This window comes from Schistocerca piceifrons, chromosome 7 (assembly GCF_021461385.2).
Source record: "Schistocerca piceifrons isolate TAMUIC-IGC-003096 chromosome 7, iqSchPice1.1, whole genome shotgun sequence".
In the NCBI taxonomy this organism is placed as follows: Eukaryota; Metazoa; Arthropoda; class Insecta; order Orthoptera; family Acrididae; genus Schistocerca; species Schistocerca piceifrons.
The window spans coordinates 189455209-189477724 of record NC_060144.1 but is presented as its reverse complement, the minus strand read 5'-3'; the positions used below and the strand labels follow the sequence as shown (position 1 = coordinate 189477724).

The 22516-nt window shown below is 38.5% G+C and overlaps 1 protein-coding gene and 1 non-coding gene across 2 annotated transcripts in view; both read left to right on the top strand.

Annotated features, from left to right (window-relative positions):
* Positions 1–21664, top strand: part of LOC124804959 (histone deacetylase 11) — an 84674-nt gene extending 63010 nt beyond the window's left edge. Inside the window, exons 7-8 of the mRNA XM_047265351.1 lie at positions 17928–18036; positions 20915–21664. Of these exons, the coding sequence (XP_047121307.1) occupies positions 17928–18036; positions 20915–21079 (274 nt within the window). The 3' untranslated portion in view covers positions 21080–21664. The remainder of the gene's footprint in view (positions 1–17927; positions 18037–20914) is intronic.
* Trnai-uau lies at positions 6289–6363 on the top strand. The gene has a single exon. It is a non-coding gene; the product is annotated as a tRNA-Ile (tRNA).
* Positions 21665–22516: the final 852 nt, after the last annotated feature.

Below are 22516 nucleotides of genomic sequence, written 5' to 3'. Positions count from 1 at the left end.
CTTTACTTTCAAACTGCAGACTGGCAATTTTGGGTGATGTCTGGCTGCTTATAAATGGACATATGCTTTGAAATTTTTTGTTAAACTACAAGAACTCATACGATTTTTATATGTAGAAACTATTGCTAGTAAGAAATTAAAAAAAAAAATACATGGGCACTATTTTTCTGCATTGTGGATCCTGTCATTTACTTGTATGAGTGCCATATTACAAATAATACTAAATTTCATGAAATTTTTAATTAGTGCTTTAATTAATCAATTCTGTACATCAAACTGTACAAAAAAAAATTAAGATTACAAAAGTATATCATTGAAGTACGGAATTTAACAGTAGTTATTACAAAATCTGCTCTGTAAAATGGTACGGGTTATGAACTTTTAAGTTAATTATTCCAGAGGATAATTAGTTATGTATTACTTAAGGTACTTTACAAGAAAGTAGGAATGGTTAATTTTTGAATGGTGTAGGTCACCCTTCTCGAATATGAGGATTAGCTCATGTAGTGCTTACTTTAATTAACTGTAATTTTAATTAACTGTGGCCTAAAGAAAGTTAATTACACAAATGAATCAGAGCACTTGAAATAACAATCTGTTTAATAAATTTAAGTGAAAAATCTAAATAGGATATTGAGATTTTTAGGTAAATATTACATGTAGGCTTACCGTATGTCCTGGATTAGCCTGGACATTCATGGATTTTTAGTGCTGTTTGGGCTTTGAGAATGTTACGACTGGTAATGATTTTTCTAAAACCTTTGACCCAAATGTTCAACATTGTGTTTTTAAACATTGTTATGTGGCTGTCATCTCCCAGCAGACCTTGGAGCAAGCACTGACATTGAGGGGGATGCGTGGCTACAGGTTCTGCCAGTCAGTCATTTGGCAACACAACAGAGGCAATGTGTTTATGTGTTGTCTTTGCATGTGAAGTAACTTGTGTCCACATTTTTTATCATTTTATCACTTTCTGTTTTTTGTCTCTTCATTTAGCAATGGGCAAAACAAAGTTTGCACTTAGTATTAATGTACATCTGGGAACAAATTTTTGGAAGTGCATAATCACAGTACCACTGAATCTTTTTATTGCACACTATTTACTGGAGAATTTTCTGTTGCAATAAAGGGAAAGATGATATTAAACACTGGGTGAAAACAGCTAAACATAATGATGCTATTAATGCTTCTGCTTCGTCAAACATAAAGATATATTTTTAAAGTAAAAGATGGGAATAACAGTGATCTAAGCTGTTCTGTTAAAGAGGCTACATTTTCATGCCATGCAACTAGACATGAATGCAGTTGCAAAATATCAGGGTGCACATCTAAACTGGTTAAAAAGTTATGTTACCCAAAACTTTCATCTGCTGGAACCAAATGTGAGGCAATTATTGTTAACATTATTTCACCATTTATTTTTGTTAATGGGTTGTGATCTTTGGAAAACATTAATTATGTAACAGTAATGATGGATAGCTCAAACAGAAGTGAAGTAAAACCTGTTCTGATTTTTGTAAACTATTTCAGTCTGGAGGAGCAAATTCAAGTTAAACTTTAAATTTTGATGAAGAGTCTGGCAAACCTGTTCAAATTTTGACTAACTATCTTGTGCAGTCTGTGAAAAATACAGACTCAAAGAAGAGTTGGTTTGTTATATTGCTGATAACAGTTATGAGGAACATTTGATCTGCAGGAAGGAGTAGACTTTCAGTAGCTTCTGTTAAACATCTGCTAAATGTTAAAGTTAATTCAGAACTTCTTTGTTGTGATTTTGTGATGTAATTAAAACAAACAAACCATTTCTGAAAAAAGTGCTATCTGCTTAAAAATTCCACTGCATAATTAAAGTTTAATGTTTCTGTGAACTGGTTAGATTTTAAGGAAGTTCGAAATATGTCCTGGATTGGACACAATAAATATGATAACATGTCCACAGTTGGGCCCAAACAAATTTGGTAAGCCTAACTACATGTCAATAAAGAAACTTATTGCAAATGAGAGTAAACTTGAAGAAAAAAAAGGGTTATTTATGGGGGAGAAGGATCCACCAGCTTCGTCATGCAGCGACATGAAGGGTTGAGATCAATATTCAAGAGTTACAGCTCTATGTTTCATCGCAGAACAAAACCATAATTTCAGAATAAAAAAAGTTATCTAATGTACAAGGTCCGGCAGAAAAACCTCCCCTTTAAGGAAAGCTAATAAAAACAAAACCAAATAAGGTAGACCAATTTTATTTATACTAAATAAAAGTACATATTATGCCATTTTATAAAATACTCTTATGGTCTTACTTTTTAAATAAAACATCCCTTAAATGGCTTCCTGCACTGTCGACACACTGTTTGAGTCTTTCCCTGAAGTTATTCATTACTCTTTGAGTCATTTCAGGTGGAATAGCTTCAACCTCTTGTGTAATTGCTTCTTTCAGGGCTCGTAAAGATTGTGGACGTTGTTCATAAACTTTTGCTTTTAAATAGCCCCAAAGAAAGAAATCACAGGGCGTTAAGTCCGGCGATCGTGGGGGCCAGCCAATGTCTCCACGCAACGAGATCACATGTCCAGGAAACATTTCCTTCACCAATGCCAGTGACTGCCGCGCTGTGTGGGCAGTAGCACCATCTTGCTGGAACCACACGTTCTCTATTTCACCAAAAAGCTCCCTTAGTTGCGGTTGGAGAAAGTCGCAGAGCATGGCACAATAGCGTTCACTGTTGACGGTTAAATTCCTGTCATTTTCTTCGAAAAAGTAAGGACCGATCACTCCGGAATTGTAAACAGCACACCATACTGTTACTTTAGGGCTATGAAGTGGTCGTTGATGAAGTTCTTGGGGATTGTGTTCACACCAGTACCTGCAATTTTGGCTGTTCACTGTTCCGGCAAGGTGAAAGTGTGCTTCATCAGAAAAAATCACAATATCGTTGGGACGAATGTTCCGAAGAAGGTCTTGGCACAAACTTACACGGACACCACAGTCTCGTTCACTCAGTTCCTGCGTAGTTACAATTTTGTAAGGATGCATTTTAAGATCTCGATGCAAGATTCTTCTCACACTTCGATCAGATATCCGTAATGCTGCCGCATGCTTTTTAGCGGATCGTCGAGGGGATTGTTGAACTGAAGCTCTAACTGCATCAACATTTCCGGGGCCTGTTGCAGTCCGTGGTCGTCCAGGTGGTTTCCTTTTTAATGCGGAACCTGTCTTACGAAAGTTAGCAACCCAAGAATAAATTGTTTTCTTATCGGGAACAGGGTCCCGTCGTCCGAGCGCAAAGCGAACGCGAAAAGCACGTTGAGTATTAATAGGCGATTCGCCATTTTGAATAAAATCTTCCACTACGAAGGCACGATGTTCACCAGACCACGCCATGGCGTACACTGAAAACGGCACGTAGGCAGCTACTTAACGACGCGCCCCCCACCACTCTGCTCCTTCTACTGTCCGCTGCACGTTACTTTGTAATCGGGGAGTTTTTTATGCCGGACCCTGTATATACTGGAATATACATAAATTTCACATTATCTGGGTCAACTGAAGTTAGATCATCATGAATCTTTTTAGGAACATTTTCAGAGGTCCACGTAAACAGAAGAATCCTGTGTAAAATTTAGACAACTTGCTGCAGATTACCTCATCCTGAATTAGAAGTATATTTAAATCTCCACATAAAAGACTGCTTTTACTGTACTGAGAAAACCACTGTCCCCAGTGTAAGTGGAAAAATACAATGCAAAATATGAGCTATACTAAAACAGATAGCAATTGTTACTCCTAAACTGCAATTTATTCCTCATGCCATCATAACAGTCTGGTAAGGTAAATATAATAATTTTGGAAGTAAACCAAATAATGGAGAGTAAACAGAAAATGTACAAAATAAATAAGATATTTCAGAGGAATTCTTGTTTTTGTATGTCCTAGAGATGCTCTAGTGCAAGATTATACATCCCCTGGCTAAAACAGTATTCAATGTATATGTGTTTAAGATATGTAAAACTGGAAAAAGTACAACATACAGGTTGTCCTAGAAGGAATTGTCAATATTCAGAGATATGACAGGGACAATAATTTGAAGCAAAAAGGTCTAGTACAAATGGGCTCTAAAATGAATATCTTAAGAGCTTTGAACACTGTGAAACACATTTCTTCAACTGAACAGATGCTCTTGTTTACTAGATAGTTTTTTTCTTATTTTGGTCCATGCTACCACCTTCCACAGTCTGGAAAGCTAAGAGCTTGCAGTAGAAGAAGTTAGTTTCACAGTATTGAAGATGAAGAAAGGCTTGTACCTTTTAAGACATGCATTTTAGAGCCCATGCTTGCTGGAATTTTTAGCCTGAAATGATTGTTCCTCTCATATTACTGAACACTGACAATTCCTCTGTGTCCACCCTGTATACAAACAGTCAAACTCAAACTTGCAACCAAGATTAACAGAGTTATGCTAAAGTAACAGGAAATAGTGGCCAGCTTATCTTGTACTAAAAACTTACTTGAACCAGGCAGACTGACAACTCTTAATAATTTAAGAAGCAAGTGAAATATTTCACAAAATCGTGAAATTCGTGCCACATTTTTGTATACATGTACTAAACTACAGGTTAGCTGGTTAGCCAACATATGACCTCTTGTCTGAGCATAAAATCACCACCAGTTACAGCAATTTCACACCTCGATTTTTCAGTGAATTACATTCTAGGTATATGCACCGTGATCTTGCGTGTTTTCTGTAATCTACTCACTTTCCTCTAGGTTATCATCTCTGTCTTTTCTAATCTCTTTAGCAATATGAAATAGGATAGACTGCTATGCACCATGTAGAGGAGGTGCTGAGCAGCAGAGAGGCTTATTTAAAAGTAGACTAACTTACCGGACAGCTTCTTTCTCAGATGTAGAAAAGCAAGCATGTGCGCGCGCGCGCGCGCGCACACACACACACACACACACACACACACACACACACACACACACACACACACACACACAACTCTCACGCATGTGGCAATTACTGCCTCCAGACGCTAAGAGTTGGGGCTTAGTGCCTGGAGATGACAATAGGTAAGTGTGTACGAGTTGTATGTGTATGAATACATATATCTGTGTGTGTGTGTGTGTGTGTGTGTGTGTGTGTGTGTTTACTACATCTGAAAGCTTAGGCTACTATTAAATGCCAATCCACTCTATTCATATTGTTGTTGTTAGATCCCAGATTTACCATTTTTGTTTTTTTTTTTCTTGCCTCTTGGAATTCTGAAAAGAACTTCATTGGTTCATTTACCACCCACTCACATACTTCAATGACCTGCATGTCTCTATTTCATTTCCATTACTGTTACAATTACCTCTCCCACTCTACTCTTTTCCCTTATCAGTTTGTTTGTTTTCTGTCTCTCTTAGCAAGTCCCACAAGTAAGCTCTATTAGCTGGATAATTTTTAATGTTTTTCATATTAAAAGGCTATATCTCACTGCATAATTCAGAGCTCAGATTACACACTAATTGTAAAGTTTCCATTGCAGACACATCAAAAGTTTGTAGAAATATATTAATACCTTCAGCTGCTAACGGGCGTTGATATATATCAATGAGGACAGGTGAAAATGTGTGCCCCGACCGGGACTCGAACCCGGGATCTCCTTCTTACATGGCAGACACTCTATCCATCTGAGCCGCCTAGGCCACAGAGGATAGCACGACTGCAGGGGCTATCTCGTGCACGCCTCCCATGAGACCCACATTCTCACTTTGTATGTCCACACACTACATTCGTAGTCTCCCACCCCAACACACTCATTACTCATGGAGGACATTCTTATCAAGCCCCATAAGGGTTCAGGGAATATGTGTGCATCCGCACAGAAGAAGAAGGTCATGGACGGTGTTGCCAGAACTATATTCTTACAGGGATATGATGTCTGTTTGTTTGGACATGTCTGAAAGAACAGACACTATTGATGACCTGCAGCTGTCTAGAATTATATTAATACCTTCAGCTGCTTACGAGCGTTGATATATATCAACAGGGACAGGTGAAAATGTGTGCCCTGACCGGGACTCGAACCCGGGATCTCCTACTTACATGGCAGACGATTTATCCATCTGAGCCACCGAGGGCACAGAAGATAACATGACTGAAAGGACTGTCTGGTAAGAACGTCTTCCACGAGTAATGAGTGTGTTGGCGTGGGACACTACGATTGTAGTGTGGACATACAAGGTGATAATGTGGGTCTCGTGGGAGGCATGCATGAAATAGTCCCTGCAGTCACACTATCTTCTGTGCCCTCGGTGGCTCAGATGGATAAAGCGTCTGCCATATAAGCAGAAGATCCCGGGTTCGAGTCCCGGTCAGGGCACGCATTTTCACCTGTCCCTGTTGATATATATCAACACGCCCATTAGCAGCTGAAGGTATTAATATAATTCTACTTTGGTCTAGACAACTGCAGGTCATCAATGGTGTCTGTTCTTTCGGACATGTCCGAAAAAACAGACACGATATCCCTATAAGTACATCAAAAGTTTGGTTTTGAAAACCCTTTTTAATTTACCGAATGTTTTTGAGGTCGTTTTTACAATTATTATTATTTCTTTCTTTGCATATCTAGTTGTTTTCTTCAACTGCCATAAATACTCATTACCTAGTTCTGTGGCTTCCACATTAATTTGTACTATTTTCTTTTTGATATGTTGACTGCATGTTATTTTAATTTTATTGTAATTGATTTCCAGTCCTACTTTCTAACTTGGTCTTGTAAGTTTTATCTTGCATTGCTGAAGTTTGAAAGCAAAGCTTTTATCAACCTGAATCCTGGTTGCAATAGTACAGTGCTTTATGAGGCATGTACATCTGGTTCTAATACATTTTCCACAGGCCACTATACTGTGCACAGCAGAGGGTACCTTTTGCTGCTTCTGATCATTTCCTTTCATGTTTCACCCCTGAATAGAGCAAGGGAAAAACGACTGTCTATATGCCTTCTTATGGCCTCTAATTTCTTTTATATTATCTTCGTGGTCCTTATGCGAAATGTATGTTGGCACCAGTAGAATCGTTCTGCAGGCACCTTCAAGTGCCGGTTCTCTAAACTTACTCTATTGTGTTTCATGAAAAGAACATCATCTTCCCTTCAGGGTTTCCCACATGAGTTCAAGAAACATCTCCTTAATACTCAAGTGTTTATTGAACCTACCAATAACAAATCTAGCAGCATAACTCTGAATTGCTTTGATGTCTTTCTTAAATACAACCTGGTGGGGATCCCAAACGCTCAAGCAGTATTCATGAATGGGTCACACTAGTGTTCAACACATGGTCTCCTTTATAGATAAGTTATGCTCCCCTAAAAGTCACCCAATAAATTAGAATCAACAATTCGTCTCCCCTATTACCATCCTTACATGTTTGTTCCTTTTCATATCACTTTGCAATGCACTAAAGCTGTATCTGAACATTTTGGGATTATTTTTCCTACTCATCTGCGTTAACTTACATTTTTCTACATTTAGAGCAAGCTGCCATTTATCACACCAACTAGAAATTTTGCCTAAGTCATCTTGTTTCCTTCTACTCTAGCGATGTTGACAATAAGAAGTGATGTGAAGTTGGATTGCAAAACTAACACCTCTCTCCCATAGGTTGACTCACTTGGTATGTACAGTTGATCTTGTTCTCTTGAATTACGGCTAAGTCGATCTCCAAAAACTACTTCTCTGAAGAATACTGCTGGTTGTTGTTGTTGTTGTTGTGGTCTTCAGTCCTGAGACTGGTTTGATGCAGCTCTCCATGCTACTCTATCCTGTGCAAGCTTCTTCATCTCCCAGTACCTACTGCAACCTACATCCTTCTGAATCTGCTTAGTGTATTCATCTCTTGGTCTCCCTCTACGATTTTTACCCTCCACGCTGCCCTCCAATGCTAAATTTGTGATCCCTTGATGCCTCAAAACATGTCCTACCAACCGATCCCTTCTTCTAGTCAAGTTGTGCCACAAACTTCTCTTCTCCCCAATCCTATTCAATACCTCCTCATTAGTTATGTGATCTACCCACCTTATCTTCAGCATTCTTCTGTAGCACCACATTTCGAAAGCTTCTATTCTCTTCTTGTCCAAACTGGTTATCGTCCATGTTTCACTTCCATACATGGCTACACTCCATACAAATACTTTCAGAAACGACTTCCTGACACTTAAATCTATACTCGATGTTAACAAATTTCTCTTCTTCAGAAACGATTTCCTTGCCATTGCCAGTCTACATTTTATATCCTCTCTACTTCGACCATCATCAGTTATTTTACTCCCTAAATAGCAAAACTCCTTTACTACTTGAAGTGTCTCATTTCCTAATCTAATCCCCTCAGCATCACCCGATTTAATTTGACTACATTCCATTATCCTCGTTTTGCTTTTGTTGATGTTCATCTTATATCCTCCTTTCAAGACACTGTCCATTCCGTTCAACTGCTCTTCCAAGTCCTTTGCTGTCTCTGACAGAATTACAATGTCATCGGCGAACCTCAAAGTTTTTACTTCTTCTCCATGAATTTTAATACCTACTCCGAATTTTTCTTTTGTTTCCTTTACTGCTTGCTCAATATACAGATTGAATAACATCGGGGAGAGGCTACAACCCTGTCTCACTCCTTTCCCAACCACTGCTTCCCTTTCATGCCCCTCGACTCTTATAACTGCCATCTGGTTTCTGTACAAATTGTAAATAGCCTTTCGCTCCCTGTGTTTTACCCCTGTCACCTTCAGAATTTGAAAGAGAGTATTCCAGTTAACATTGTCAAAAGCTTTCTCTAAGTCTACAAATGCTAGAAACGTAGGTTTGCCTTTTCTTAATCTTTCTTCTAAGATAAGTCGTAAGGTTAGTATTGCCTCACGTGTTCCAACATTTCTACGGAATCCAAACTGATCTTCCCCGAGGTCGGCTTCTACCAGTTTTTCCATTCGTCTGTAAAGAATTCGCGTTAGTATTTTGCAGCTGTGACTTATTAAACTGATAGTTCGGTAATTTTCACATCTGTCAACACCTGCTTTCTTTGGGATTGGAATTATTATATTCTTCTTGAAGTCTGTGGGTATTTCGCCTGTCTCATACATCTTGCTCACCAGATGGTAGAGTTTTGTCATGACTGGCTCTCCCAAGGCCATCAGTAGTTCTAATGGAATGTTGTCTACTCCCGGGGCCTTGTTTCGACTCAGGTCTTTCTGTGCTCTGTCTAACTCTTCACGCAGTGTCTTATCTCCCATTTCTTCTTCATCTACATCCTCTTCCATTTCCGTAATATTGTCCTCAAGTACATCGCCCTTGTATAAACCCTCTATATACTCCTTCCACCTTTCTGCCTTCCCTTCTTTGCTTAGAACTGGGTTGCCATCTGAGCTCTTGATATTCATACAAGTGGTTCTCTTCTCTCCAAAGGTCTCTTTAATTTTCCTGTAGGCAGTATCTATCTTACCCCTAGTGAGACAAGCCTCTACATCCTTACATTTGTCCTCTAGCCATCCCTGCTTACCCATTTTGCACTTCCTGTCGATCTCATTTTTGAGACGTTTGTATTCCTTTTTGCCTGCTTCATTTACTGCATTTTTATATTTTCTCCTTTCGTCAATTAAATTCAATATTTCTTCTGTTACCCAAGGATTTCTATTAGCCCTCGTCTTTTTACCTACTTGATCCTCTGCTGCCTTCACTACTTCATCCCTCAAAGCTACCCATTCTTCTTCTATTGTGTTTCTTTCCCCCATTCCTGTCAATTGTTCCCTTATGCTCTCCCTGAAACTCTCTGCAACCTCTGGTTCTTTCAGTTTATCCAGGTCTCATCTCCTTAAATTCCCGCCTCTTTGCAGTTTCTTCAGTTTCAATCTGCAGTTCATAACCAATAGATTGTGGTCAGAATCCACATCTGCCCCTGGAAATGTCTTACAATTTAAAACCTGGTTCCTAAGTCTCTGTCTTACCATTACGTAATCTATCTGATACCTTTTAGTATCTCCAGGATTCTTCCAGGAATACAACCTTCTTTCATGATTCTTGAACCAAGTGTTAGCTATGATTAAGTTATGCTCTGTGCAAAATTCTACAAGGCGGCTTCCTCTTTCATTTCTTCCCCCCAATCCATATTCACCTACTATGTTTCCTTCTCTCCCTTTTCCTACTGATGAATTCTAGTCACCCATGACTATTAAATTTTCGTCTCCCTTCACTACCTGAATAATTTCTTTTATCTCGTCATACATTTCATCAATTTCTTCATCATCTGCAGAGCTAGTTGGCATATAAACTTGTACTACTGTAGTAGGCATGGGCTTTGTGTCTATCTTGGCCACAATAATGTGTTCACTATGCTGTTTGTAGTAGCTAACCCGCACTCCTATTTTTTTATTCATTATTAAACCTACTCCTGCATTACCCCTATTTGATTTTGTATTTATAACCCTGTAATCACCTGACCAAAAGTCTTGTTCCTCCTTCCACCAAACTTCACTAATTCCCACTATATCTAACTTTAACCTATCCATTTCCGTTTTTAAATTTTCTAACCTACCTGCCCGATTAAGGGATCTGACATTCCACGCTCCGATCCGTAGAATGCCAATTTTCTTTCTCCTGATAAAGACGTCCTCTTGAGTAGTCCCCGCCCGGAGATCCGAATGGGGGACTATTTTACCTCCGGAATATTTTACCCAAGAGGACGCCATCATCATTTATTCATACAGTAAAGCTGCATGTCCTCGGGAAAAATTACGGCTGTAGTTTCCCCTTGCTTTCAGCCGTTCGCAGTACCAGCACAGCAAGGCCGTTTTGGTTAATGTTACAAGGCCAGATCAGTCAATTATCCAGACTGTTGCCCCTGCAACTACTGAAAAGGCTGCTGCCCCTCTTCAGGAACCACATGTTTGTCTGGCCTCTCAACAGATACCCCTCCGTTGTGGTTGCACCTATGGTACGGCCATCTGTATCGCTGAGGCACGCAAGCCTCCCCACAAACGGCAAGGTCCATGGTTCATGGGGGGGGGGGGGGGGGGGGTACTGCTGGTTAACAGGAATTTATAAGATCTGTCTCTCTACTTTTGAAATAATTTAGTACTCGTAGAATACTTTTAGTTCAGTCTTGGTATATTTCAACTTCTACAAATAATATATTCACCATTTCTCACATCAGTATTTGAATGTATACAAATCAACCGATTCATCTTGCATTAGACTTGATAAAATACATCTGCAATAAAGTATGTTTAACAACTACATAATTTATGAATCCCGTCTTGCCCCTAGTGAGTCCAATATGTGAAGTACATTTAACAATGTTTCAACTGTTCATCTTTTTTCTCAACGATATAAAACACTATAAGATACATAAACAGTCCTTGTTCTTCCAATACAACTTCCATGGCATGAGCGGCAAGCACTTGTCAATGCTGTTCAACTGTCGGGTCTCCGTTGTGCTCATGACTCCGTACGAGCCTGCACACACAAACATGTGTCGCACAGTATGTACGTTCTCTCTCACTTATTTTTAAAAATATCATGTGCTCGAGACGGTAGAAGGGCAACTGATTCTAGAATTTGCGCAGTAATTCTTGAATCACTACCTATACATACTCATTACCTATACATACTCATTATGCACATTAGTATACATTCCACATTTTTTTATTATCCATGCATTATCCTTTTATTTAATGTTTAACTCTTCTTTTTTCATTCAACTTTGATAATAACTACTTGAGCATTTCACCTAATTTTGGAGTCAGTTCTTTTATATCTAAGAATCGTGCGGACAACATTTCTGATTTTCAATCGTAAACTCCAGGTGTTATATACACTTGATTATTTCATCCTTTATTCTAATTCTTTGTATTATTTTTTCCTTAGGTCATACTAGTTTCATTATTCACAGTAATTTGTAGTCTGGAGGAACTCTGGGCAAATGAAAGTGTTCTTTCCGACACTCATGACACATAATAATGCTAGTGGTATACAGAATTCAAACTTACCAGAATAATTCCTATATAATGTGTGACTTCTGTCATGAATACTGTCCTTTTCCCCTAGGATCAGTACCTATACCTTGCATGTGGGTTGATCCTATGAGTGCATTTCCTCCTTACGTTCCAGTAGGGACACCCCTTTATAACAAATCGCTAGTCTTCAGGCCACAGGTCATCCTATCTCTAAGTAGGTACGGCTGCCCTATATCCTTAGCAAATGCCCCCCTTATCCTTTGTGAGTAGGCCTCGTGGTTCATTGCCCTAGTATATATCTTTATGTATACTATAATTAAATATTTCCTAGTAAAAATAAAAATCTATTTCACTCTTCACTCTCACTTCTTAATACTTCATTTAGTCCCTGGAGTCATCTACTTTTCGACTTCTTTACTCTTAACAGATACTATGTCTACCTATGCTTATACTTGACATTCCTTAATAATTATCACAATTGATTCTTCTCAGGTTTATGCTCTCTTTCCTTACTCACACCTCCTCCTTATATACTCGATGTGGAATCCTTCTAGTTTTTTTATATGTACATATAAATGTGATACTGAATCATCTTAGTTCTTTTATGTATATGTACATTTTCCTATATATACGTGCGATGTAGAACTGTCACAGTAAACAACAATGTGTGCATATTTCCCGATGTACATAAACCTTCCCCCTCCAACACTTGACGGTTCTCACCTTTTGACAGGTTTCTAGTCAGTAGTTTCATTGTTTGCATACCCGTGTATCTTAGTGTGTATGCTGATGCGTGTTTGTGCAGCCTGATTCTTCAGCCTGCTTATCTGAAGATAAGTTGTAGGTTATTGGAAACTACGGAAACCAGGAAGGAATTCTGCGATAGAAGTAGATGAATATGGAAAGAGTGAGAAATAGATAGGTCCACGAACGAGAACTAAAAAAGGAAAAAAATAGATGTGGTTGCAAAGATCGAAGAAGAGAAAGAAGACAGCCCCAAAGCCAGGAGACACTTCCCACCCACCCCCTTCCCCAGGACCTCTACCTTACCGGTACTTGAGTGAGAAGCTGGAAGAGGTATGGTGTTAAATCATCTCCTACAGAATGAACTTTTGCACCTTTACCTTTGAGGTCCCCGAAGAAAATCTTAGCAACCCTATGGAAAGGGCAAATGGTGAAGAATCAGACACACTTGTTTGCGAAGGTTGTTTGAAAGGTGTGATGTGTTTTTGTGTTAGTCATGATTTATCTGTTAGTGTAAATCATGGCTTTACCTACACTACCCACCCCCTTTCAAAATCGATACAAACCCTTCCGTCTACGTCACATCCCATGAAGTATTCTGTACCAAATATAAAATTATATATACCTTTATCACAGTCATTTAACTAGTCATATAATATTATGTTTTCCACAAATATAATAGTCCATTCAGTTTACTAGAAAAATTATGCTTCAATGACTTTAACTCGATTATCTTACATTCAGTGTGAGAATGGTATTCTCACGAAATCGGAAATTATTTCAAAAGTTATGTGCCAGGTATGGTTCTCCCTATTTACTTAGGACTAGGATTACCAGGCAGCTTTCAAGAAAACTATTTTTTAGAATCATTCATAGTAATAGATTTACTGACGTTGACTTTAACCAGACTCCTGTTGACAGATCTGTACAGAAGCTGGTGAATCGATTACTTACAAAGACTAATTCAGACAAAAATAAAACCTAACTATATGTGGAGAGCGGGAGAGACTGGTTGGCCAGGCAGATTTAGTCCATCTTACCTCAGGGGTAATGTGTGCACCAATTCCCATCTCATGTCGCCGTCTAGCAAGTCAGAATAAGTTTGGATAAGACGGGACGAGTCATGAGGACAGGTAGGGGCACCCCTGGAATAACCAAGGATGATGCAATCAAAATTCCTAGCAGGCACAGCTCTCTAACAGCTGTTTTGATCAGCATGATAAGCTATGTTAAGGACTTGTTCCAAGAATTCATAGACAGCTGTTTCAAGTTCAACAGTTTTTTCTGAATCATTCAGACCAATAATGAGTATTGTGTTGTTGAAGCTCCCAGGTGTTGAGTTTGCTGATGTCACAGAAGCTTTCCCATATTTTCATGGAGCATCTGTTCATCTCCAGGCAATGATATTTATTTTTGCTGGAAGATCCCATCATGCTGCTTTGGTCTACCTATACATCCAATATTTTCACATAAAAGTGACAGACATGATTAAAAATCCTTAAACACCACAACAAAATTCTTATTCAGGAGTTAAAACATTATTTCATACATGTCTCCTTCATGTACTTTAAAAAAGCTATATATTAACTACCCTGCTGCTCAGTTGTATATGTCATCCTGTCTATAAAATGATTTTTATATTGCTGAAACAGTAATAGAATTTCCAAGTTCAAGGCCAATATTTATGATTCAGTGAGCTGAATCGGTGTTGGCTTATCTTTGTTTAGTGGTTGTGTACGGGAAATCATCACGGCAGTGGGATATGAATTAGTGCAAAATTGCAGCAGCTATTTACAGACACTTAGAAGTGCAATCTTGCATGTAACAAAGAAGTGAGCAAAAGCATCTCAGTAACTTTGCCAAAGAATGTAAGCTAGCCCAATTGTTGTTCTGGACAATACTATAGCTTAAAGCTGATTGAACACAGCAGAAATGTAATTAAGAGAATCTCACTCCCTTATTTAGAAATAAATCACACTCTCCTGGCCATTTATACTTAAAAAACTGGACAAAATATTATCCAAGGAAGTCTGAAAACTTGTTTCCAAGTTTTCAGAATGAGGTAAAAGGTCCTACAGTGTACGTGTCAACTGCTTGAAGACATGTATATGAAGAAGTAAAAGTTATTGTGGTTACTGTGTAACACAACTGTCTACTTCCTTTTCACACTATTGGTACCTGAAGAAAAACAAGTGAGTTAATTCCAGTGATAACAGATACCCTAAAAAAGTAATAGTAAGAGAGGAATTATTGTCTGTTTCTTATGTTCTTCTCTCTTGATAGCTTCTGAGCTCCTTTCATTGGTTCTTCTTTCTCTTTCTATGTACATAACTTTGAATACTCCAAAATGTACAGAAAAGCCATTCTACAAGTATTAACGTACTAGAAACTACTAAACAAAATAATGTAATCAGTTTAATTGTGAATAATTTTTTCCCATGAAAAATCTTGCTTTACTGTAGATGAAGATTTGTCCTTTCTGCACATATTGGTGTTTGTAAAAAATTTCGGTGTTAATTTAATCGATGTTGCTTTATAATAGTTGACCATTAACGAATGTGCACACAACTTATTGTGTCATGTGAAATGTGCAACAGTTTGAAATCCTGTGCAGTCTCAATGAACAAAATCAGATATCAGTCTATAAGTTGCTTCATTTTTATTTGTTTACTTACACATGTCTAGAACAAACTATATTACAAAATAGATATACATAATTACATTCCATGTGGTGCCCAGAATACCGCTGTATGAACTACCTTGTCATTGGAGACAACAGTTCATCCATCGAGACAAGTTGTGCCAGTTCGGTGCAGTTGAGTAGGTGCTGGTGGTGTTGAGGTTCACCACACTCACATAGCTCATCCTCTGATATACAGGGTGTTACAAAAAGGTACGGCCAAACTTTCAGGAAACATTCCTCACACACAAATAAAGAAAAGATGTTATGAGAACATGTGTCCGGAAACACTTAATTTCCATGTTAGAGCTCATTTTAGTTTTGTCAGTCAGTACTGTACTTCCTCGATTCACCGCCAGTTGGCCCAATTGAAGGAAGGTAATGTTGACTTCGGTGCTCATGTTGACATGCAACTCATTGCTCTACAGTACTAGCATCATGCACATCAGTACGTAGCATCAACAGGTTAGTGTTCATCACGAACCTGGTTTTGCAGTCAGTGCAATGTTTACAAATGTGGAGTTTGCAGATGCCCATTTGATGTATGGATTAGCACGGGGCAATAGCCGTGGCACGATACGTTTGTATCGAGACAGATTTCCAGAACGAAGGTGTCCCGACAGGAAGACGTTCGAAGCACTTGATCGGCGTCTTAGGGAGCACGGAACATTCCAGCCTATGACTCGCGACTGGGGAAGACCTACAACGACGAGGACACCTGCAATGGACGAGGCAATTCTTCGTGCAGTTGACGATAACCCTAATGTCAGCATCAGAGAAGTTGCTGCTGTACAAGGTAACGTTGACCACGTCACTGTATGGAGAGTGCTACGGGAGAACCAGTTGTTTCCGTACCATGTACAGCGTGTGCAGGCACTATCAGCAGCTGATTGGCCTCCACGAGTACACTTCTGCGAATGGTTCATCCTCATTTCAGTGCAAATGTTCTCTTTACAGATGAGGTTTCCTTCCAACGTGATCGAATTGTAAATTTTCACAATCAACATGTGTGGGCTGACGAGAATCCGCACGCAACTGTGCAATCACGTCATCAACACAGATTTTCTGTGAACGTTTGGGCAGGCATTGTTGGTGATGTCTTGATTGGTCCCCATGTTCTTCCACCTATGCTCAATGGAGCACGTTATCATGATTTCATACGGGATACTCTACCTGTGCTGCTAGAACATGTGCCTTTACAAGCACGACACAACATGTGGTTCATGCACGATGGAGCTCCTGCACATTTCAGTCGAAGTGTTCGTACACTTCTCAACAACAGATTCGGTTTACGCTTCTCAACAACAGATTCGGTTACCGATGGATTGGTAGAGGCGGACCAATTCCGTAGCCTCCACGCTCTCCTGACCTCAAACCTCTTGACTTTCATTGGTGGGGGCATTTGAAAGCTCTTGTCTACGCAACCCCGGTACCAAATGTAGAGACTCTTCGTGCTCGTATTGTGGATGGCTGTGATACAATACGCCATTCTCCAGGGCTGCATCAGCGCATCATGGATTCCGTGTGACGGAGGGTGGATGCATGTATCCTCGCTAACAGAGGACATTTTGAACGTTTCCTGTAACAAAGTTTTTGAAGTCACGCTGGAACGTTCTGTTGCCATGTGTTTCCATTCCATGATTAATGTGGTTCGAAGAGAAGTAATAAAATGTGCTCTAATGTGGAAAGTAAGCGTTTCCGGACACATGTCCACATAACATATTTTCTTTCTTTGTGTGTGAGGAATGTTTCCTGAAAATTTGGCCGTACCTTTTTGTAACACCCTGTATATTCCCATTTATTCATGTTTACCTTACACCGAAATGTTCCAGTTCTCAGTCTATTGAGGACCTTCCATGTCTTGCTTCACTGAAAACGTTAGATATTGATCCCATTTTATACTCAGCCCACAGAGGGGGTAAAATGCTTTTCAGAGGAGGAGTGTATATAGTTTTAAGAAAACCTATTCAGTTATCAAACTTTGTGAGCTTCTTTGAAACATACTACTGTTTGGTCAAAACTGACTGTTAGGTATGCACTTTTAGTAGCCTGGGAATTACATGTTTTAGGCAGACAGCATGAAGACTTTATATGGAAAGAGACTAAGATCCACAAATAAATAAAGTTAGAAGATAATAAGCTAGTTTCTGAGTTTGATGAGAAACTAGTTAGCAGTCATAAAACAGCTAGCTTTAGTGATATAAAGGTGGAGAAAATAAACAAATCTGGAAAAGTAACACATTAATACACTACAACAGATAGCCCCTTAATAATGTGAGCAGTCTTGTTTCTTTTGTGTGGAAGTGGTATATTTAATTCCTCGGTACACTGACTGTGTATGACAGCAACTGACATTACTGTTCATTTCTCTTATTAGTATTCAAATTTCATATGCAGTCTTCTTGCACACAAAGTACCTCTGGTACTCTCAGAATGACACAGCACACTAGATGTAAAGTTTAATAGAGTTCTGTTGTTCAGAGGATTTATCTAAATGACATTCCATATCTCTTTGCAGTAATCTGGAGGAAGCACTCAGAGAATTTCATCCAGACATAATAGTTTATAATGCAGGAACAGATATCCTTGATGGAGATAGGCTTGGTCTTCTGTCTGTTTCTTCACAGGTAAGGTAAAGTGAATGGAGCAGTAATTTATTTAGTTTTTAGCTGTAGCTGCAAATATCTTTCTACAGTGTAGACATCAGGGGACACACATCTTGGAAATTTAAAACTTCAAGTGACCCAACAGGTGGAGTGACAAAGCATCAAAATTTGGCAGACTAGAAATGGTCAATAATTTTGTGGTAATAGGAGGCACATACTTCTGTGAAGCACTGTACTAGTTATCAAATTAGAATTAATATGATTAATGCAGTGACAGTTTCAGCGACAATTCACTATATATTGAATGCGTGCAACCCAAGAATTCTTCAGAAGAATTCGGATTCAAGGTTCATTTTTGTTAGCCGTTGTAGGGGAAGGAATCTGTTCTGAAACTCACAGCAGTTATCCATTAATGTTCAGGTTAGCTTATAATGGACTACAGAAGGTGTGGCACCTCATTCTCATACTTAAAAATAATGACCGAACAGAAGTCATACATGAAATGATGCTAAACTGTTTTTGAGTGTTTTTGAGGATTATTTCTCTAATATGGAGCAATAACTGTCCCTTAAGACACACCTTGTCAAATTCATTGTCAACCATCTGCGAACTTATGCTTAGGTCATGTGAATCCCATGTCAAGAACTATTTTAAACAGATGCAGAATGCACTTTGTGGTGTTCAATTACTCTCCATTTCAGTATGCACTCTGTTGCTGCCACAATTATATCACTTGTATAGCAGACTTTTAAATTTAATTCAAGGCAATCAAGGTATGCACAGAAAGAATGTCTTCTTCGTATACTACCCTGAGGCAGGTGTTTAATACTTCATTAATTAAATGTATGTCAGTACTTGGCTACCAAACTTGTCTCGTGTAAAATCTCTTTGATATTTCATGTAAGGCTTATTTGTCATTTAGGAATTCTAACTTACACTGGTCAGTTTGTTTGATGATAACAGTACAGCTGATGTATCTTACAGACTCCTATTTGTCAATACTTTTTGTGTGTACTACCAGCGGTTCTTCTGCCAAGTTTGCACTACTAACCTGGAAAAGGAGGGGGATGGGGGTGGAGGCACTATGTGGCAGAGATTGGCTTAATACAAACTAAGGGTTTAGTGTTAGTTCTAGAGCTTTTTCTATCAAACAAAGTGTGAACTTAACCAAACCATTATGCAAGGTTGTAATGGTTTGCAGGATGTGAGCAAAAACAATTTCAGAATGTCTGAGGCTATATGGATGTTTAACATTTAAATATCTGTCACAGCAGATGTTTTGATGCTTTGTCTCATTTCTGGAAATGTATTCTTTATTTCAAAGAGAAAAAACAAAAATATTTTTGTCCCTCTTTTTGTTTTTCCTCAGCTATATTTATTGCTGACAAGTTTACAGGGAGAAAAACACTTTTTGCTTTTTTTGCAACAAAAATTTTAAAAAAATGAGTGAAACAAGTGGCAGAAGTTGGGTTTTCCTGTAATTATGTTTCACTGAAACATGCCAGATTTACTTGCTATGAATATGAATATTACAGACACCTTGCTCCTTGCTTGGAAGGTTGAATGAATAAAACTGTGTGTGTGTACACATATGATAGGAAGGAGAGAGGGGGAGGGAGGGGGGGGGGTTTGAAAAAGAGAAATTGAACATAAGTATAAATCACTGTACACCATCTGATCAAAAGTATCCAGACACCTATTAGTGGACATTAATATGAGCTGTATCCACCATTTGCCCTTTTGGTGGCTTGAACTCTGCCTGGGACACTTTCAATGAGGTGTCGGTGTCTGGAGGAATGGCAGGCTGATACAAACAGTCAGTCATCATCTCAGAACTGTTTCTCTACTGTTTGTGGTATACAGTTTCTCAAATGTGTTCACATCTTTATGCATTTAATGCTTTTTTTTTTAAGCACAACAAGGTAACAACATTCATAACCATGAAAACCACCCCTGTACTGTAACACCACCATCTCTGTAGCACATTCTAAATTTAGATGAACAAAAAACTTCTACAGCCACTAGTAATATTAGATTTAGGCACACTTCATCAGTTGTTGCTGTGGGTGTTGTGCTTCTTCATTGAATAAGGTCACTGGCTCCAATGATAGTTTTAATCACATATGTTTATCGTAGTCCTTTTTTATACTATGTGGTCAGAAACAGTCTGAAAAGCTTGTAAGAGTATTGCAGGATAGATTGTGCTGAGAAATAATTGTTAAGAAAAAAATTGATACATTGTGCCATTTTTTGAATTAATTAGCATTGAAGTCAGCCATTCCAGCTGCTGCGCGTGCATATTCAAGCAACCTGCCAGAGGCAATTTTGTAACACGTTCTTTGTCTGGTTTCCTAAAACTGAACAAGAGAGTGATTCAAAAATTGGACATGGTATGGTAGGAAGGATCAAACATGAGCTAAAGGCTGAGCAGTTTCATGGATTATCATCATACTGCGTGAACAACTGACAGGAATTGCATCTGGCGGGCCACTTGAATTTTCACACACAACAGCCTGATTGGCTAACTTTGTTGCTAATTAACTCAGAAATAGTGAAATGTGTTGGATTTATTTTTCATGCCACTTATTTCTCAGCAGAGTCTACCTTGTAACACTCTTACAAGCTTTCAGGACTGTTCCTGATCACCGTATATTTCTCCAATGCCATAGTGAAAATCACTTTCTTACTTTATTGAACTTCCAGTGGAATAGTGGTGTGCATACACCAGCACTATTTTGTGAAAGAACACATTAATCTCAGATGCAGTGAGACTAGACACCATGCTACCTGCATTCTTTTCATAATATATTTATAATCCTGTTTGGTAATCATTTGCAAGTATTCCAATGTTCTTGATGAATTGTGTATGCAGTAAGTGACACTCAGTCTCTTTTTGCAGGGTATTATACGCAGAGATGAACTGGTATTCATGAAGGCTAATGAGCGTCACATACCTGTTGTAATGCTGACGAGTGGTGGTTACCTCAAGAGAACTGCTCGTATCATAGCTGAATCCATTATCAATCTCTATGATAAAGGCCTTATTTCAGGGCCTACTGTGTAATTTTTGTCCCCCACTGTCTTCATTCTGTTGTTCAATTATGCTTGTAATTAATGTGCCAAAGTCCGTACCTTCAAAAAAGTCCAGGGGGCTCATTAATATTCACCTATTACATATTGGTGTCAACAACTCACTCTTGCACAGATATATTAACTAATGTTTATAGAATTGTTTACAAGAATTTATTGAAGGATATAAAAGCTTTATCATCCAAAAGAATTAGTTGTTTATTGAATATAAAAGAGTAAGTGTTCTGCCATCTACATCAGGGTTGTGAAATTTCATAAATGTAGTAGATATTTTCACAATAAATAGTTTGTTAACATAATGTTTGCTCATGGCTGGAATGGCCAACCTGTAGTTGACATGATGCCTTATATATTTTCAGTATTTAGTGTTTCAAACACGAAGAAAACTAAATGGTGATGGGCCTAACAAATTAGGACAAAACTTTAATTGCACATTATAGACTGTATCAACAGATAATTTTATAAAACCTTATGTGTGAAATAGCCATAGCATTCTTGCCCAGATTTTTAAATCCTTGTATTTTTATTGTAATAAATAAAATGTTGGTAGATTGCATAACCTGTTTTTCTTATCTGTTAAGAACCTATTTCCTGATTGATCATTCTACGAGGGCCAACGGAAATACAAAACAACTAATTAATTGTAGAGGTTTTCTGATATGTCCCACTTTGGTATCTTGTTTTTGTTTGAGGTAATCAAAAAAGTTCCATGAGTGATTTTATTCCTGGTATATAAGTGATGTCGGTGCAGTAACTATGGTGGCAGCTTGAACTAAAAACTGTAAATAGCAGATGTGCATTCAACCAGTCAGTTGCAGCAGACAGTGTTAAGCAGTGGACATGTGACCATTGTGTGTTAATGTTCTATCATAAATCACAATGAAGCAACATTTCTGAATCAAGTGTTCAGGACATTCTCCAGAATATTTTGAAAAAGCGTAAAGTGTATGCAAAGTTTGCCCTGTACACCTTGACTCCTAAACAAAAACAACATGCACACACCTGTCGAGACTTGATTGAAATGCAAAACATAGACAGTTCTTTTCTTGTTAAAAATCAGCATGGGTGATGAGCATGCCAGGCTGGTCCCGGCGGAGATTCGAATCCTCCCTTGGGCATGGCTGTGTGTGTTTGTCCTTAGGATAATTTAGGTTAAGTAGTGTGTAAGCTTAGGAACTGATGACCTTAGCAGTTAAGTCCCATAAGATTTCACACACTTTTGAACATTTGATGAGCATGCCACAAAATGACAAAATGTGGACATTCACATTAAAGTGTCTGACAACATCACTGACATTCAAGCCATTGTGACATGCGAACCGAGTAACATTACAAAAAGGAGTTTTAACATCTCACTTACACAGTGAACTGACATCACTTAGTTCCGGTACTACGGATGGAGAGAAATTAT